At 43.5% G+C, this 18,905-nt stretch overlaps 4 protein-coding genes across 19 annotated transcripts in view; all 4 read left to right on the forward strand.

Annotated features, from left to right (window-relative positions):
* Window positions 1-18,905, forward strand: part of LOC119493873 (protocadherin gamma-C5-like) — a 223,100-nt gene that overhangs the window by 153,768 nt on the left and 50,427 nt on the right. For 4 of the 16 annotated variants that reach the window (XM_037779380.1, XM_037779386.1, XM_037779391.1 and 1 more), the window contains exon 1: window positions 12,115-14,630. The exons of 8 other annotated variants lie outside the window; for them this stretch is intronic. In XM_037779380.1, coding sequence (XP_037635308.1) covers window positions 12,246-14,630 — 2,385 coding nt within the window. In that variant the 5' untranslated portion in view covers window positions 12,115-12,245. Of the gene's footprint in view, window positions 1-8,521; window positions 11,663-12,114; window positions 17,528-18,905 lie in introns of those variants that run through there. 4 more of the 16 variants (XM_037779390.1, XM_037779377.1, XM_037779384.1 and 1 more) reach the window with 4 other exon arrangements.
* On the forward strand, window positions 29-2,689 carry LOC119493881 (protocadherin beta-16-like). Its single transcript, XM_037779400.1, has one exon. The coding sequence runs from the start codon at window positions 44-46 to the stop codon at window positions 2,672-2,674; it is 2,631 nt and encodes an 876-aa protein (XP_037635328.1). The 5' UTR covers window positions 29-43; the 3' UTR covers window positions 2,675-2,689.
* Window positions 3,041-5,717, forward strand: LOC119493880 (protocadherin beta-16-like). Its single transcript, XM_037779399.1, has one exon. The coding sequence runs from the start codon at window positions 3,069-3,071 to the stop codon at window positions 5,700-5,702; it is 2,634 nt and encodes an 877-aa protein (XP_037635327.1). The 5' UTR covers window positions 3,041-3,068; the 3' UTR covers window positions 5,703-5,717.
* LOC119493925 (protocadherin beta-16-like) lies at window positions 6,082-11,692 on the forward strand. The gene is made up of 2 exons (XM_037779439.1): window positions 6,082-8,481; window positions 11,663-11,692. Exons 1-2 carry the CDS (start codon window positions 6,097-6,099, stop codon window positions 11,675-11,677), a joined length of 2,400 nt encoding a protein of 799 aa, XP_037635367.1. The 5' UTR covers window positions 6,082-6,096; the 3' UTR covers window positions 11,678-11,692.

Genomic DNA, 18,905 nt, shown 5'->3' on the forward strand with positions numbered 1-18,905 from the left:
GAGAACACGTTAATTTTGTTCAGCGGGTGAGCCTGACAGAACAATGAGACGGCAAGTACTGTTGTTTTTCTCGGTCCTGTGTCTCAGTTCAGTGCTCGGCCAGGTCAGCTACTCCATTCCCGAGGAAATGGCCAAAGGCTCCTTGGTCGGTAACATAGCTCAGGATTTAGGCTTAGATGTTAAACGACTACAAGCGGGTAAAGCTCGCATCCACACGGGAGACAGTGCGGAATACATTCAGCTTAACAAGGAAAAAGGAGTCCTCGTTATCAAAGAGAAAATAGACCGCGAAGCTCTCTGTGGTCAGACAACGCCTTGCGCTTTGCATTTTCAGATTGTCTTAGAAAACCCAATCGAAATATTCCAGATTACTGTTGAAATCACAGATATTAATGACAATGCTCCCGTTTTCGAAAAGGAAGAGAGGAGGTTTGAAATAAGCGAGTCTGCAGTTATCGGCTCTAAATTCATGCTGGAGAAAGCAATAGACCCTGATATAGGACTGAATGGTCTTCAGAGCTACACACTGAAGCCCAATGATCATTTCATGCTTAAATTGCATAGTCAGTCTGATGGCGGTAAAAAAGTGGAGATGATTCTACAGAAGCCTCTGGATAGAGAGAAGCAGGAGTTTGCATCATTACTGCTAACAGCTATAGATGGGGGAGAACCGCAGAGGTCTGGCACGATGCAGATTCATATTACAGTATTAGATGCTAATGATAACGCTCCTGTTTTCACGCAGAACATTTACAAAGCAAGTGTAAAAGAAAACTCCCCCACAGGAACACTCATTACAAAAGTGAGTGCCTCCGATGTAGACAAAGGCTCGAATGGAGAGGTCAGCTACGTCATTGGAAATAGCATGAGGAGCATTTCAAAGTTATTCCACGTTACTGAAGACGGTCAACTTATATTAAATGGGCCTATTGATTATGAAAAAGCCAAGAAGTATGAGATTGATATGGAGGCAGTTGATCGAGGTGGTTTATCTGATTCCAGCAAAGTGGTAATTGAGGTAGGTGACATTAATGACAATAGCCCCGTTATTAATATGATTTCATCATCAAATTCAATAGGAGAGGATTCACGTCCAGATACAGTGGTAGCTGTAATGAGTGTAAACGATCCAGATTCTGAAGAAAACGGGAAAGTCCGATGTACAATTAATAAACATATACCGTTTACAATCACAGCAACATCCAGTAATTTCTATAGCATCGTGACAGACAGTGAATTAGACAGAGAGAGGGACTCTCAGTATAATATAACAGTGACGTGCTCTGATGAGGGAGTGCCCTCCCTCTCCAGCAGCGTCACTCTCACCTTACAGATCTCTGATGTGAATGATAACGCGCCTGTCTTTGAGAGGAGCTCATATGAGGCCTACATTGTAGAAAACAACACACCAGGCCTCTCTATATTCACAGTGAAAGCCAGAGACGCTGACTGGAACCAGAATGCCCGTGTTTCTTACATACTGGAGGACTCCTCTGTTAACGGAGTGCCAGTCTCCTCATATGTGTCCGTTAGTGCTGATAGTGGAGTCATCCATGCAGTGCGCTCTTTTGACTACGAGCAGATCAAAGACTTCCACTTCCGCGTCAAAGCGCAGGATGGAGGTTCCCCTCCACTCAGTAGCAACGTGACTGTGAAAGTATCGATCCAGGACCAGAACGACAACCCTCCTCAGGTCCTGTACCCAGTCCAGACTGGTGGCTCTCTGGTGGCTGAAATGGTGCCTCGTTCAGCAGATGTGGGCTATCTGGTCACTAAAGTGGTGGCTGTTGATGTGGACTCTGGACAGAATGCCTGGCTCTCCTATAAACTGCAGAAAGCCACAGACAGGGCGCTGTTTGAAGTGGGCTTACAGAATGGAGAAATAAGAACTATCCGCCAAGTCACTGATAAAGATGCTGTGAAACAAAGACTGACTGTTATAGTGGAGGACAACGGGCAGCCCTCTCGTTCAGCTACAGTCATTGTTAACGTGGCGGTGGCGGACAGCTTCCCTGAAGTGCTGTCTGAGTTCACTGACTTTACACACGACAAGGAGTACAATGACAACCTGACTTTTTACTTAGTGTTGGCTCTGGCTGTAGTCTCCTTCCTCTTCATCACGTGTTTAGTGGTTATTATATCAGTGAAGATCTACAGGTGGAGACAGTCTCGCGTCCTGTATCACTCCAGTCTCCCTGTGATTCCATATTATCCACCACGTTACTCAGACACTTTGGGGACTGGGACTCTCCAACACGTGTACAACTACGAGGTGTGCAGGACGACTGACTCCAGAAAGAGTGACTGTAAGTTCGGAGGAGCCGGTAGTCAGAACGTGCTGATAATGGACCCCAGTTCTACAGGGACGATGCAGCGGATACAGAGTGAGAAGAGCATCCTGGATGAACCAGACTCTCCTCTAGAGGTTAGAAAGGTGTTTCCTCACATATTCCCTCCCTCAACACCTGTCATGACCAGAGGCTTTAATCTATTGCTCCAGCATTTTGGCGAATTCGTTTGCTATTTTCTTTTTCAGCACCATGGAGAGCAACATGGTGTGTTTTATGTGCGTGTTATTAAGTGTGATAGAAAACGGTCAGTGGTCACCCTTATACTTTCCATGTTGTTGAGGTCTTTTAAGATATATATTCTACACATGTATATAATAGTGTGATTAATATAGTTTTTAAACTAGAACTACATATTACTACAATTTAATTCCAACATGTATACATTATTTTCTCATCTTTTCCACCTCTCCCCTCTCACAACACATTTTCTGCAGTTTTGCTTGTTGAACTCAGTGGGCCGCTGTTGCCTAGTCTGTTGCAGCTGTAGTACATTTACAGCAGTACCGCCTCTTCATTTCGATGTATTAGAGAAAAAGGGCAGGCGCGGATCGCATTGTCTTCGGTAGAGGAGCCGATATACACGACAAGGCACGACTGTCGTTCTTTCGCTTCAAATTTGAGGATTGTTTTTGCTTCATATTTTGTTTGAATGCTTGTCCATCTTTCTGGCGGATTATACGAGGTTGCTGTTGCTTCTTACCGAGATAATTTCGAACAATGAGACGGCAAGTACTGTTGTTTATCTCGATCCTCTCCCTTGGTTCAGTCTGCGGGCAGGTCAGCTACTCTGTTCCGGAGGAAATGGCGAAGGGCTCTTTGGTTGGTAACATAGCTCAGGATTTAGGTTTAGACGTGAAACGACTGAGGTTGGGTAACGCTCGTGTTTATTCTGGTGATAGCAGAGAATACATCGAGCTGAATAGCGAGAGAGGAGTCCTCCTTATCAAAGAGAGAATAGACAGAGAGGCGCTGTGCGGTGATACGACACCATGCGCTGTGCATTTTCAGATTGTGCTGGAGAATCCTATGGAATTTTACAGTGTCACTGTTGAAATTACAGATATTAACGATAATGCACCATCTTTCGAAAAGAGCGACATTAAATTCAGAATTAGCGAGTCTGCAGTTGTTGGGGCTAAATTTGTTTTAGAAAGAGCAGTGGATTTAGATGTCGGTATAAATAGTCTCCAAAGCTATGTACTGAAGCCAAGTGATAATTTTGTACTTAAACTGCACAACCAAGCTGACGGTACAAAGAATGTGGAGATGGTCTTACAAAAACCTCTAGACAGAGAGAAAAATGAGTTCATTTCTTTGGCGCTGACGGCTGTAGATGGAGGAGAGCCACAGATGTCCGGAACAATGCAGATTCTCATCACAGTGTTAGATGTCAATGACAATGCACCTGTTTTTACACAGCCCATGTATAAAGGCACTGTGGCTGAAAATGCTGCAAAAGGCACGATAGTGACCACTGTCAGTGCCTCAGATGCTGATCATGGATTAAATGGTAAAATAACATATTCAATCACAAACACTTTAGATGACGTCAGACATATGTTTGATGTAAATGAGGACAGCGGTGAGGTTAGGTTGATTGGACATTTGGATTATGAAAAGAAACGAAGCTTTCAGATCAATGTGCGCGCATTGGATAACGGAGGACTATCAGATTCTTGTAAAGTGATTGTCGATGTCGTTGATATAAATGACAATAAACCAACGATTAAAATCATGTCTAAATCAGCTATTATATCAGAGAGTGCAAACCCCAACACGGTCGTTACCATGATTAACATTCAAGACCCAGACTCAGGTGAGAATGGTAAAGTTCAGTGTTTTATAAATGAGAATATTCCTTTCGTATTGAAATCGACATCAAATAATTTCTATAGTTTAGTGACAGACAGTGATTTAGACAGAGAGAGATCCTCTGAGTATAATATAACAGTGACGTGCTCTGATGAGGGAGTGCCCTCCCTCTCCAGCAGCGTCACTCTCACCTTACAGATCTCTGATGTGAATGATAACGCGCCTGTCTTTGAGAGGAGCTCATATGAGGCCTACATTGTAGAAAACAACACACCAGGCCTCTCTATATTCACAGTGAAAGCCAGAGACGCTGACTGGAACCAGAATGCCCGTGTTTCTTACATACTGGAGGACTCCTCTGTTAACGGAGTGCCAGTCTCCTCATATGTGTCCGTTAGTGCTGATAGTGGAGTCATCCATGCAGTGCGCTCTTTTGACTACGAGCAGATCAAAGACTTCCATTTCCGCGTCAAAGCGCAGGATGGAGGTTCCCCTCCACTCAGTAGCAACGTGACTGTGAAAATACTGATCCAGGACCAGAACGACAACCCCCCTCAGGTTCTGTACCCAGTCCAGACTGGTGGCTCTCTGGTGGCTGAAATGGTGCCTCGTTCAGCAGATGTGGGCTATCTGGTCACTAAAGTGGTGGCTGTTGATGTGGACTCTGGACAGAATGCCTGGCTCTCCTATAAACTGCAGAAAGCCACAGACAGGGCGCTGTTTGAAGTGGGCTTACAGAATGGAGAAATAAGAACTATCCGCCAAGTCACTGATAAAGATGCTGTGAAACAAAGACTGACTGTTATAGTGGAGGACAACGGGCAGCCCTCTCGTTCAGCTACAGTCATTGTTAACGTGGCGGTGGCGGACAGCTTCCCTGAAGTGCTGTCTGAGTTCACTGACTTTACACACGACAAGGAGTACAATGACAACCTGACTTTTTATTTAGTGTTGGCTCTGGCTGTAGTCTCCTTCCTCTTCATCACGTGTTTAGTGGTTATTATATCAGTGAAGATCTACAGGTGGAGACAGTCTCGCATCATGTATCACTCCAGTCTCCCTGTGATTCCATATTATCCACCACGTTACTCAGACACTTTGGGGACAGGGACTCTCCAACACGTGTACAACTACGAGGTGTGCAGGACGACTGACTCCAGAAAGAGTGACTGTAAGTTCGGAGGAGCCGGTAGTCAGAACGTGCTGATAATGGACCCCAGTTCTACAGGGACGATGCAGCGGATACAGAGTGAGAAGAGCATCCTGGATGAACCAGACTCTCCTCTAGAGGTTAGAAAGGTGTTTCCTCACATATTCCCTCCCTCAACACCTATCATGACCAGAGGCTTTAATCTATTGCTCCAGCATTTTGGCGAATTCGTTTGCTATTTTCTTTTTCAGCACCATGGAGAGCAACATGGTGTGTTTTATGTGCGTGTTATTAAGTGTGATAGAAAATGGTCAGTGGTCACCCTTATACTTTCCATGTTGTTGAGGTCTTTTAAGATATATATTCTACACATGTATATAATAGTGTGATTAATATAGTTTTTAAACTAGAACTACATATTACTACAATTTAATTCCAACATGTATACATTATTTTCTCATCTTTTCCACCTCTCCCCTCTCACAACACATTTTCTGCAGTTGTGCTTGTTGAACTCAGTGGGCCGCTGTTGCCTAGTCTGTTGCAGCTGTAGTACATTTACAGCAGTACCGCCTCTTCATTTCGATGTATTAGAGAAAAAGGGCAGGCGCGGATCGCATTGTCTTCGGTAGAGGAGCCGATATACACGACAAGGCACGACTGTCGTTCTTTCGCTTCAAATTTGAGGATTGTTTTTGCTTCATATTTTGTTTGAATGCTTGTCCATCTTTCTGACGGATTATACGAGGTTGCTGTTGCTTCTTACCGAGATAATTTCGAACAATGAGACGGCAAGTACTGTTGTTTATCTCGATCCTCTCCCTTGGTTCAGTCTGCGGGCAGGTCAGCTACTCTGTTCCGGAGGAAATGGCGAAGGGCTCTTTGGTTGGTAACATAGCTCAGGATTTAGGTTTAGACGTGAAACGACTGAGGTTGGGTAACGCTCGTGTTTATTCTGGTGATAGCAGAGAATACATCGAGCTGAATAGCGAGAGAGGAGTCCTCCTTATCAAAGAGAGAATAGACAGAGAGGCGCTGTGCGGTGATACGACACCATGCGCTGTGCATTTTCAGATTGTGCTGGAGAATCCTATGGAATTTTACAGTGTCACTGTTGAAATTACAGATAGTAACGATAATGCACCATCTTTCGAAAAGAGCGACATTAAATTCAGAATTAGCGAGTCTGCAGTTGTTGGGTCCAAATTTGTTTTAGAAAGAGCAGTGGATTTAGATGTCGGTATAAATAGTCTCCAAAGCTATGTACTGAAACCAAGTGATAATTTTTTACTTAAACTGCACAACCAAGCTGATGGTACAAAGAATGTAGAGATGGTCTTACAAAAACCTCTAGACAGAGAGAAAAATGAGTTCATTTCTTTGGCGCTGACGGCTGTAGATGGAGGAGAGCCACAGATGTCCGGAACAATGCAGATTCTCATCACAGTGTTAGATGCCAATGACAATGCACCTGTTTTTACACAGCCCATATATAAAGGCACTGTCGCTGAAAATGCTGCAAAAGGCACGATAGTGACCACTGTCAGTGCTTCAGATGCTGATCATGGTTTATATGGTAAAATAACTTATTCAATCACAAATACTTTCGATGACGTCAGACATATGTTTGATGTAAATGAGGACAGCGGTGAGGTTAGGTTGATTGGACATTTGGATTATGAAAAGAAACGAAGCTTTCAGATCAATGTACGTGCAATGGATAATGGAGGACTATCAGATTCTTGTAAAGTGATTGTCGACGTAGTCGATATAAATGACAATAAACCAACGATTAAAATCATGTCTAAATCAGCTATTATATCAGAGAGTGCAAACCCCAACACGGTCGTTACAATGATTAACATTCAAGACCCAGACTCAGGTGAGAATGGTAAAGTTCAGTGTTTTATAAATGAGAATATTCCTTTCGTATTGAAATCGACATCAAATAATTTCTATAGCTTAGTAACAGACAGTGATTTAGACAGAGAGAGATCCTCTGAGTATAATATAACAGTGACGTGCTCTGATGAGGGAGTGCCCTCCCTCTCCAGCAGCGTCACTCTCACCTTACAGATCTCTGATGTGAATGATAACGCGCCTGTCTTTGAGAGGAGCTCATATGAGGCCTACATTGTAGAAAACAACACACCAGGCCTCTCTATATTCACAGTGAAAGCCAGAGACGCTGACTGGAACCAGAATGCCCGTGTTTCTTACATACTGGAGGACTCCTCTGTTAACGGAGTGCCAGTCTCCTCATATGTGTCCGTTAGTGCTGATAGTGGAGTCATCCATGCAGTGCGCTCTTTTGACTACGAGCAGATCAAAGACTTCCACTTCCGCGTCAAAGCGCAGGATGGAGGTTCCCCTCCACTCAGTAGCAACGTGACTGTGAAAGTACTGATCCAGGACCAGAACGACAACCCTCCTCAGGTTCTGTACCCAGTCCAGACTGGTGGCTCTCTGGTGGCTGAAATGGTGCCTCGTTCAGCAGATGTGGGCTATCTGGTCACTAAAGTGGTGGCTGTTGATGTGGACTCTGGACAGAATGCCTGGCTCTCCTATAAACTGCAGAAAGCCACAGACAGGGCGCTGTTTGAAGTGGGCTTACAGAATGGAGAAATAAGAACTATCCGCCAAGTCACTGATAAAGATGCTGTGAAACAAAGACTGACTGTTATAGTGGAGGACAACGGGCAGCCCTCTCGTTCAGCTACAGTCATTGTTAACGTGGCGGTGGCGGACAGCTTCCCTGAAGTGCTGTCTGAGTTCACTGACTTTACACACGACAAGGAGTACAATGACAACCTGACTTTTTACTTAGTGTTGGCTCTGGCTGTAGTCTCCTTCCTCTTCATCACGTGTTTAGTGGTTATTATATCAGTGAAGATCTACAGGTGGAGACAGTCTCGCGTCCTGTATCACTCCAGTCTCCCTGTGATTCCATATTATCCACCACGTTACTCAGACACTTTGGGGACAGGGACTCTCCAACACGTGTACAACTACGAGGTGTGCAGGACGACTGACTCCAGAAAGAGTGACTGTAAGTTCGGAGGAGCCGGTAGTCAGAACGTGCTGATAATGGACCCCAGTTCTACAGGGACGATGCAGCGGATACAGAGTGAGAAGAGCATCCTGGATGAACCAGACTCTCCTCTAGAGGTTGGTTGATTGGGGTTCATTTCAGATGTAACTTGTGTAATTTATGAAGTTGTTAATAGTCGCCGTTCATAATAAGTCTGCAATCAGCACCATGGACAGAGACGTTGTTTGTGACCTCAAGGCGTTGTCCAGGCTCTTCTCTATAGAGGTCAAATCTTACTAGATATTTGATTTCATTTAAAGATAGCCTTTTGATGCCTATACCCTTTATATGGTTTCTAAGTTTCAACAGGAAATATAGCTACAGATGTAAAATTTGTTTGGTGAAAACCTCTTCCTCTCGCTCTGTCTCTCTCTTGTTTTAGCAAATCCTTTATTTTTAATGGAAAGTGTTGCAATTTTATCTTCACTCTCCCTTTAAATAATATGGTCACCCATCGCTCTCTTTTCTATAATGCAAACTAATGTTCTCTGGGTAAGTTTGATTTCTTTTACTAAAATCCTTGTTTTTTTTTTCAAACATGTTAGCACTGTCTAAACACTTCTCATATGGTTGGTAGGAGCTTTGCTCGTGTAATTTTGACTTTGAACTCAGAGGGACGCTGTTGACCAGTATGTATCAGTTTTACAGCCGATGTGTAATGGTACCTCCCATCATCTCCGTATATTTGAGCTGGAAGAAAAAAGGGTAGATGCAGTGAGGCAAACGCGGAGATACAGTACCGAGACATTGCACGGCTATTTCCTTTTTCTGTTAAGGGATTTTAAGACCTCGTTTTGACAACGGATTTAAATGTGAAAGGGGACTAAAATGTTTGCATAAGGACTCGCTGCAAAGACGATGTCGGACATAACAATGGAAGGGCAAGTACTGTTGTTTATCTCGGTCCTCTGCCTCAGCTCGGTGCTCGGGCAGGTCAGCTACTCCATTCCTGAGGAAATGATGAAAGGCTCTCTCGTTGGTAACTTAGCTCAGGATTTAGGTTTGGATGTCAAAAGACTGAAATCCGGAAAGGCTCGCGTTTTTACGCGAGATAGCGCAGAATACATCGAGCTAAACAAAGAAAGAGGAGTCCTCCTTATAAAAGAGAGAATAGACAGAGAGGCGCTTTGCGGACAAACGACGCCTTGCGCTTTGCATTGTCAGATCATATTAGAGAATCCAATGGAATTCTACAGTATTAATATCGAGATCACAGACGTAAATGATAACCCTCCAATCTTTGAAACAAGCAATGTCCACTTCAATATCAGCGAGTCTACGCTTAGTGGTACAACATTTATTTTAGACAGGGCTATTGATCTTGATGTAGGCGCAAATGGCTTAAAGACATATGTCCTGAAACCAACGGATGCATTCTCACTCAAAATAAACAATCAAATGGATATGAGTAAAAATGTGGAGATGGTTTTGCATACACCGCTGGATAGGGAGAAAAACGACCGTCTGTCTCTTGTTCTGACAGCAGTTGATGGAGGCGAACCGCAGATGACAGGAACAATGCAGATTCACATCACCGTTTTAGACGCTAATGACAATGCTCCTGTTTTTACGCAGCCTATTTATAAAGCCTCCATAAAAGAAAATGCACCAGTAGGAACAGTTGTAGTGACAGTTACTGCGACAGATGCAGACCGTGACTCTAATGGTAGAATAACGTATTCAATATCAAGTACTCTAGATCATGCCCGTGTATTATTTGAAGTAAATAAGCAAAGTGGCGAAATCACATTAGTTGGGAAACTTGACTATGAAAAATCGGGAAACGTTCAGATAAATATTCGCGCTAGTGATGGTGGTGGACTAACTGGTTCTTGCAAGGTGATTATAGATGTGTTAGACATGAATGATAACAAACCTGATATTCATATAATGTCCAAATCAAATGTGATATCGGAAGATGCTAAAACTAACACTGTAGTGACGATGATAAATGTTGAGGATGCAGACTCCGGTGAAAACGGTAAAGTGCATTGCTCCATCATTGATAATACATATTTTATATTGAAGTCTACATCAAATAATTTCTATAGTCTCCTAACAGACGGTGAGTTGGACAGAGAGAGGGACTCTGAGTATAATATAACAGTGACGTGCTCTGATGAGGGAGTGCCCTCCCTCTCCAGCAGCGTCACTCTCACCTTACAGATCTCTGATGTGAATGATAACGCGCCTGTCTTTGAGAGGAGCTCATATGAGGCCTACATTGTAGAAAACAACACACCAGGCCTCTCTATATTCACAGTGAAAGCCAGAGACGCTGACTGGAACCAGAATGCCCGTGTTTCTTACATACTGGAGGACTCCTCTGTTAACGGAGTGCCAGTCTCCTCATATGTGTCCGTTAGTGCTGATAGTGGAGTCATCCATGCAGTGCGCTCTTTTGACTACGAGCAGATCAAAGACTTCCACTTCCGCGTCAAAGCGCAGGATGGAGGTTCCCCTCCACTCAGTAGCAACGTGACCGTGAAAGTAATCATCCAGGACCAGAACGACAACCCTCCTCAGGTTCTGTACCCAGTCCAGACTGGTGGCTCTCTGGTGGCTGAAATGGTGCCTCGTTCAGCAGATGTGGGCTATCTGGTCACTAAAGTGGTGGCTGTTGATGTGGACTCTGGACAGAATGCCTGGCTCTCCTATAAACTGCAGAAAGCCACAGACAGGGCGCTGTTTGAAGTGGGCTTACAGAATGGAGAAATAAGAACTATCCGCCAAGTCACTGATAAAGATGCTGTGAAACAAAGACTGACTGTTATAGTGGAGGACAACGGGCAGCCCTCTCGTTCAGCTACAGTCATTGTTAACGTGGCGGTGGCGGACAGCTTCCCTGAAGTGCTGTCTGAGTTCACTGACTTTACACACGACAAGGAGTACAATGACAACCTGACTTTTTACTTAGTGTTGGCTCTGGCTGTAGTCTCCTTCCTCTTCATCACGTGTTTAGTGGTTATTATATCAGTGAAGATCTACAGGTGGAGACAGTCTCGCGTCCTGTATCACTCCAGTCTCCCTGTGATTCCATATTATCCACCACGTTACTCAGACACTTTGGGGACAGGGACTCTCCAACACGTGTACAACTACGAGGTGTGCAGGACGACTGACTCCAGAAAGAGTGACTGTAAGTTCGGAGGAGCCGGTAGTCAGAACGTGCTGATAATGGACCCCAGTTCTACAGGGACGATGCAGCGGATACAGAGTGAGAAGAGCATCCTGGATGAACCAGACTCTCCTCTAGAGGTTAGAAATTGCTAGCTATCTGTTGCTTCGTTGAAGTCACGCTTTAAATCATTTTACTCTCATTTTCAGCACCTTGGAGAGCGACATGATTGCATATTCAAAACCATGTATTTTCCCAAGTTACATTTACCATGTCTATTTAAATGGCTATTATATTTTTACACAAAGTATTTTTTCAACATTTTCCTGACTTAGGTGCCCTATTATTTATCTAGTAGCAAAAGTAGCTAAAAATACTACCCACTAGCAGACGAAGTGTTTCTTTGCTGTTTTTGATTCTTAACCGGGCTACATCAGTTTGTTTTGCACATTTCACATGCAGTTTTACTTTATGAACTCAGAGTGCCGCTGTCGGCCAGTCTGTACTAGCTTTACCGCAGACTCATTGTACCTCCCATCTTTATTTTAGAGAGAGAAAGAGACAGAAGCGAAGCACACCGTTTGGACTTTACCGGAGATACAGGGAATATTTTTGTCACGTTTGGAATATGCTTTAAAAACTGGCGTTTTCTGAGAAAGTATCGGAGGGCTAACATCCAAAAAGCCATACTTGGTTTACACTGGAATAACGTCGGGCAGAACAATGAGAGGGACAGTACTGTTGTTTTTCTCGCTCCTCTGTCTCAGCTCGGTGCTCGGACAGGTCAGCTACTCCATTCCCGAGGAAATGCCAAAAGGTTCTCTGGTAGGCAACATGGCGAAGGATTTTGGCTTGGATGTTAAAAGACTAAAATCGGGTAAAGCTCGTATTTTTACTCGAGACAGTGACGAGTATATTGAGCTGAATAACGAAAGAGGAGTCCTCCTCATCAAAGATAGGATAGACAGAGAGGCGCTCTGTGGACAGACGACGCCTTGTGCTTTACATTTTAAGATTATATTGGAGAATCCGATGGAGTTTTACAGTGTAACTATTGAGATCACAGATGTTAATGATAACCCTCCGTCCTTCGAAAAGAACGACGTCAAATTTAAAATCAGTGAATCTGCTGTTAGTGGGGCTAAATTCATATTAGATCGGGCAGTTGATCCTGATGTAGGCTCAAATGGATTGCAAACATATAAGCTTGAACCGGCTGACAATTTTGTTGTTAAATTACATGATCAAGCAGATGGGACAAAAAACGTTGAAATGGTCTTAGAGAAACCGCTTGACAGAGAAAAAAATGAACGCCTTTCTTTAGTCCTGACGGCGGTGGATGGAGGAGAGCCGCAGATGACAGGGACAATGCAGATTCTCATCACTGTTTTAGACGCGAATGACAATGCTCCTGTTTTTACGCAGCCCATCTATAAAGCATCTATAAAAGAAAATACACCAGTAGGAGCAGTTGTAGTGACAGTGACTGCAACAGATGCAGATCACGGATCTAATGGAAAAATTACTTACTCAATCTCGAGTATTTTAGATAATGCCCGTGGGTTATTTGAAGTAAATGATGAAACTGGTGAAATTCGGCTAAAAGGAAATGTTGACTATGAAAAAGCCCGAACATTTCAGATAAACATTCGTGCAAGTGATGATGGAGGACTAGTTGACTCATGTAAAGTGATGATCGACGTCGTTGACATGAATGACAATAAACCCGATATCCATATACTGTCAAAGTCAAACGTGATATCAGAAGATGCCAAACCTGGTACAGTTGTGACAATGATAAATATTGAGGACGCAGACTCGGCTGAAAATGGCAATGTCCAATGCAGTATAAATAATGATATTCCCTTTGTGATGAAGTGTACAACCAATGATTTCTGCAGTTTAATTACAGATAGTGGTTTAGATAGGGAGAGTTCCTCTGTGTATAATATAACAGTGACGTGCTCTGATGAGGGAGTGCCCTCCCTCTCCAGCAGCGTCACTCTCACCTTACAGATCTCTGATGTGAATGATAACGCGCCTGTCTTTGAGAGGAGCTCATATGAGGCCTATATTGTAGAAAACAACACACCAGGCCTCTCTATATTCACAGTGAAAGCCAGAGACGCTGACTGGAACCAGAATGCCCGTGTTTCTTACATACTGGAGGACTCCTCTGTTAACGGAGTGCAAGTCTCCTCATATGTGTCCGTTAGTGCTGATAGTGGAGTCATCCATGCAGTGCGCTCTTTTGACTACGAGCAGATCAAAGACTTCCACTTCCGCGTCAAAGCGCAGGATGGAGGTTCCCCTCCACTCAGTAGCAACGTGACTGTAAAAGTACTGATCCAGGACCAGAACGACAACCCTCCTCAGGTCCTGTACCCAGTCCAGACTGGTGGCTCTCTGGTGGCTGAAATGGTGCCTCGTTCAGCAGATGTGGGCTATCTGGTCACTAAAGTGGTGGCTGTTGATGTGGACTCTGGACAGAATGCCTGGCTCTCCTATAAACTGCAGAAAGCCACAGACAGGGCGCTGTTTGAAGTGGGCTTACAGAATGGAGAAATAAGAACTATCCGCCAAGTCACTGATAAAGATGCTGTGAAACAAAGACTGACTGTTATAGTGGAGGACAACGGGCAGCCCTCTCGTTCAGCTACAGTCATTGTTAACGTGGCGGTGGCGGACAGCTTCCCTGAAGTGCTGTCTGAGTTCACTGACTTTACGCACGACAAGGAGTACAATGACAACCTGACTTTTTACTTAGTGCTGGCTCTGGCTGTAGTCTCCTTCCTCTTCATCACGTGTTTAGTGGTTATTATATCAGTGAAGATCTACAGGTGGAGACAGTCTCGCGTCCTGTATCACTCCAGTCTCCCTGTGATTCCATATTATCCACCACGTTACTCAGACACTTTGGGGACAGGGACTCTCCAACACGTGTACAACTACGAGGTGTGCAGGACGACTGACTCCAGAAAGAGTGACTGTAAGTTCGGAGGAGCCGGTAGTCAGAACGTGCTGATAATGGACCCCAGTTCTACAGGGACGATGCAGCGGATACAGAGTGAGAAGAGCATCCTGGACGAACCAGACTCTCCTCTAGAGGTCAGAAAGGTGTTACATCATACATGCCTTCCCTCATTACCTGTCATGACCAGACGCTTTAACCAACTATGCCAGCATTTTTATAAATCCGATTGGTCTTTTCCTTTTCAGCACCATGGAGAGCAACATGGTCTGTCTGTCTATCTATCTATCTATCTATCTTTCTACCTATCTACCTATCTACCTATCTATATATCTATCTATCTATCTATCTATCTATCTATCTATCTATCATGTTTGTACAAGTAATATAATCTCTATCAGTATATTTATAACTATTTCTGCAGTTTCTTTTCACGTCCCTAAGTGCCGCTGTTGGTTAGTGTGAGGAAAATGAGTCTCTTTTCCTGAGTGAAGTCCTCCCTCGTCTGTCTGATGCGTTATCAGAGCTCTGTTTTAATCGGAACCATAGACTGACAAAGCCAGCCGCTCAGCACTCACCTATGAGCACCTATTTGTTTTTCTCTTCGGATTTTGCAAAGGCTGTCGTCATGATGGGTGTTCTTTGTTGTGTTTCCGGAAAAAAATCATTTCCATGGTGGCCGCTGCTTCTCTGCGTTTGTGTCGCAGACATGGCTCTCGGGCAGGTCCGTTATTCTATACCCGAGGAGATGGCGACGGGCTCGGTTGTCGGGAATATCATTCAGGACCTCGGCTTGGATGTTAAACGGCTGAAATCTGGGCGGGCTAGGATATTTACCGAGGACGGCAGTGAGTACATTGGTCTGAATGCAGAAAAGGGGACTTTAGTTGTGGCTAAAAGGATAGACCGAGAAGAATTGTGCAGGCAAGTGTCTCCCTGCTCTCTCCATTTCCAAATCATCTTAGAAAATCCAATGGAGTTGCATCGAATTGATATAGAGATTACAGATATTAATGATAATGCTCCATTTTTTTCGAAAAAGGAATACAATTTCCAGGTTAGTGAATCCGCCTCACCGGGAGCTCGCTATGCGCTCGAGAGTGCCAAAGATCCTGATGTGGCACATAACACCCTCCAAACATACAAACTGAATCCGACAGATAATTTCAAATTAAATGCTGTTTCTCGGCCTGATGGAACAAAATACATTGAAATGGTCCTTCATGCGTCGCTTGACAGAGAAAAACAAGAAGAGCATAAATTAATCTTGACTGCATTTGATGGTGGTAATCCTCAGAAATCAGGTTCTGTCAAAATAAATGTCGTTGTTTTGGATGCAAATGATAATGCACCAGTATTCAGTCAGTCTGTTTACAGAGTAACAGTTCCTGAAAACGCTTCTAGGGGCACTGTCATTTTAAGAGTCAGTGCCACTGATAATGATAAAGGAGCAAACGAAGAGGTAGTCTATTCATTTTCCCAGAATACTGATGGTGCATCATCTCAATTTAATATGGATCCCCGTACTGGGGAAATGACTGTAATTGGTATGTTAGATTATGAAAAAGCAAAAAATTATGAAATTGATATAGAAGCTACAGACAAAGGAGGGTTGGCAGACACAAGCAAGGTGCTAATAGAGGTGACCGATCTAAATGATAATGCCCCTGTCATAAGCATAATATCCCTCTCCAACCCCATCCCAGAGGATTCGGCTCCAGATACTATCATAGCAATGCTCAATATCAAAGACTTGGACTCTGATAAAAATGGCCAAGTGAGGTGTTTTATTAGCAAAGATTTGCCTTTCAAAATCAAGTCATCATCGACTAATTTTTACAGCCTGATGTCTGACGATGTTTTGGACCGTGAAACGGTGCCGGAATATAATATAACAATTACAGCAATGGATGAGGGTTCCCCGCCTTATTCCACAAACAAGACAATTAATTTAAGAATATCGGACGTAAACGACCACGCCCCAATGTTCCCACAACCATCTATCACCGCTTTCATCACTGAAAATAATTCACCTGGTATGTCACTCCTGTCTGTCAAAGCCAGTGACAAAGACTCTGGGAACAATGCGCGCATTTCCTACTTCCTTGAAGATAGCCAGCTGAATGGCATGTCAGCCTCCGCTTATTTCTCAGTGAATGCAGAGAGTGGAGAGATACTTGCTGTGCGTTCCTTCGACTATGAGCAAACTAAAGAGTACCATATTCGCGTCAAAGCGCAGGATGGAGGTTCCCCTCCACTCAGTAGCAATGTGACTGTAAAAGTATCGATCCAGGACAAGAATGACAACCCACCTCAGGTCCTGTACCCAGTCCAGACTGGTGGCTCTCTGGTGGCTGAAATGGTGCCTCGTTCAGCAGATGTGGGCTATCTGGTCACTAAAGTGGTGGCTGTTGATGTGGACTCTGGACAGAATGCCTGGCTCTCCTATAAACTGCAGAAAGCCACAGACAGGGCGCTGTTTGAAGTGGGCTTACAGAATGGAGAAATAAGAACTATCCGCCAAGTCACTGATAAAGATGCTGTGAAACAAAGACTGACTGTTATAGTGGAGGACAACGGGCAGCCCTCTCGTTCAGCTACAGTCATTGTTAACGTGGCGGTGGCGGACAGCTTCCCTGAAGTGCTGTCTGAGTTCACTGACTTTACGCACGACAAGGAGTACAATGACAACCTGACTTTTTACTTAGTGTTGGCTCTGGCTGTAGTCTCCTTCCTCTTCATCACGTGTTTAGTGGTTATTATATCAGTGAAGATCTACAGGTGGAGACGCGAGCGCGTGTGTTACAAATCCGGTGGGAATCTTCCTGTTATTCCGTATTACCCGCCCCTTTACGCAGACGTAGGAGGTACCGGTACGTTGAAGCAGGCATTCAGTTACGAGGTGTACGGCACTACTGACTCCCGGAAGAGTGATATCAAGTGTTCCCAACCCTTCAGTCAGAGCACTCTGACTGTTGACCATACCAGGACAGTGCCAAGGCATAAAACAGAGTCAGAGAATATGCTCACAGAGGTGAGATAAACCTCCTCCTTGTTTCCTTATAACCCTTGTTGTTGTTTTGTTTGTTTTGTATTTTTGTTTTGTTGTTGCTTTTGGTGGTGGTGGTACTTCAGTTCAGTTTAGCCACAGCCCACTCACTATTTGGATAGTTCTAATACTGGTCAACCAATATTTATTCTTTTGTATCTCACAGTGTATCTTGTGGCTGGATTTAACATTTATATTTCGGTATGAAAATGAAAATTTGTGTCATGGATAGTGGGATACTGGACATTTTTTACTATGCTGAACATCTGTCTTTCTCTCACTATTTAGGGAAGTATCAACATCGGACATTTTATTGTGTTTTATAGTTTATTTATTTTTGCACAATTTAAGAATACACAAACATAACATAATATACAGTGCAGGAAGAGGCAGAAAACCCACTGACCTTATTTGAAGTCTCAACCTTAATCATGTTAAAAATTCAAAATAATATAGAGAACACAATATTAATATACAAAAAATGATCTGACTACATAATAGACATAATAGTGTGCCCCCTTTCATGTTCCTCACTTTTCTACTGACAAAACTTTGCCCCAAAACAATAATTTAAATATGTAAGGTACTCCTTAACAGTGTGGTTCTCCCATTTTTGTGTTACAAAATGCATCCACTAAGGTTCCAAATACTTACTGCACATACTCCAGTACTGTTGCTGATTCTGTAACATGCTTTATACAGAGGCTATACTGGAGGATATACTGTACCTCTTCTGCTACCTTCTACCTGTGTGGTTATATATGTTGATTGTAAGATACACTGTGTCAGATACTTGTTTTTGCTTTATGATATTAAGTCCTCCATGGTGTCTTTTTGCAGCATTTTTCACCTTAATTCTAGTCATTGATAATCATATTGATTGTGCTGGCAGTTATATGCAATATTTTGCACTGAAACCTGATGTTATGTGCAAACAAACCAGCTAAGAATAGGTTTAGTTACTTATGTTTAGACCCTTTTCAACTGTAACAGACTGCTATTTAAGATATTGTACTGTATGTGTGAGAGAGCAATACAGAAGCTACAGTCAGAGAAAGAGACTCTGGGCTTCATCCCTGCTAAAGCATTGCTACTGATCACTTCTGCATAGAAACACACAACCACGCAGTGCACTAGTTTTTCAGTGACCTAGTTCCCTTCATAACACGGTGCAGCCATGGGCACAGGGCTACACACAGAGAAAAAGAGCAGGGATGGATGCAGGTAAACTATAACAAAGGGATGTTTGCAAATCAATATAGAAATGTAAAGAGTGACACAATAATATTGATTAAGAGGTATAAAATGTGGTATAAGGGAAGAGGAAACAGTCACTGCTAGTGCTGGGAAGATTGAGAGCAAG

Source organism: Sebastes umbrosus, chromosome 9 (genome assembly GCF_015220745.1).
Source record: "Sebastes umbrosus isolate fSebUmb1 chromosome 9, fSebUmb1.pri, whole genome shotgun sequence".
In the NCBI taxonomy this organism is placed as follows: domain Eukaryota; kingdom Metazoa; phylum Chordata; class Actinopteri; order Perciformes; family Sebastidae; genus Sebastes; species Sebastes umbrosus.

Bases quoted from the DNA above. Each gene is read 5' to 3' on its own strand.
- LOC119493881 (XM_037779400.1), top strand. From the start codon at position 44: ATGAGACGGCAAGTACTGTTGTTTTTCTCGGTCCTGTGTCTCAGTTCA.
- LOC119493880 (XM_037779399.1), top strand. From the start codon at position 3,069: ATGAGACGGCAAGTACTGTTGTTTATCTCGATCCTCTCCCTTGGTTCA.
- LOC119493925 (XM_037779439.1), top strand. From the start codon at position 6,097: ATGAGACGGCAAGTACTGTTGTTTATCTCGATCCTCTCCCTTGGTTCA.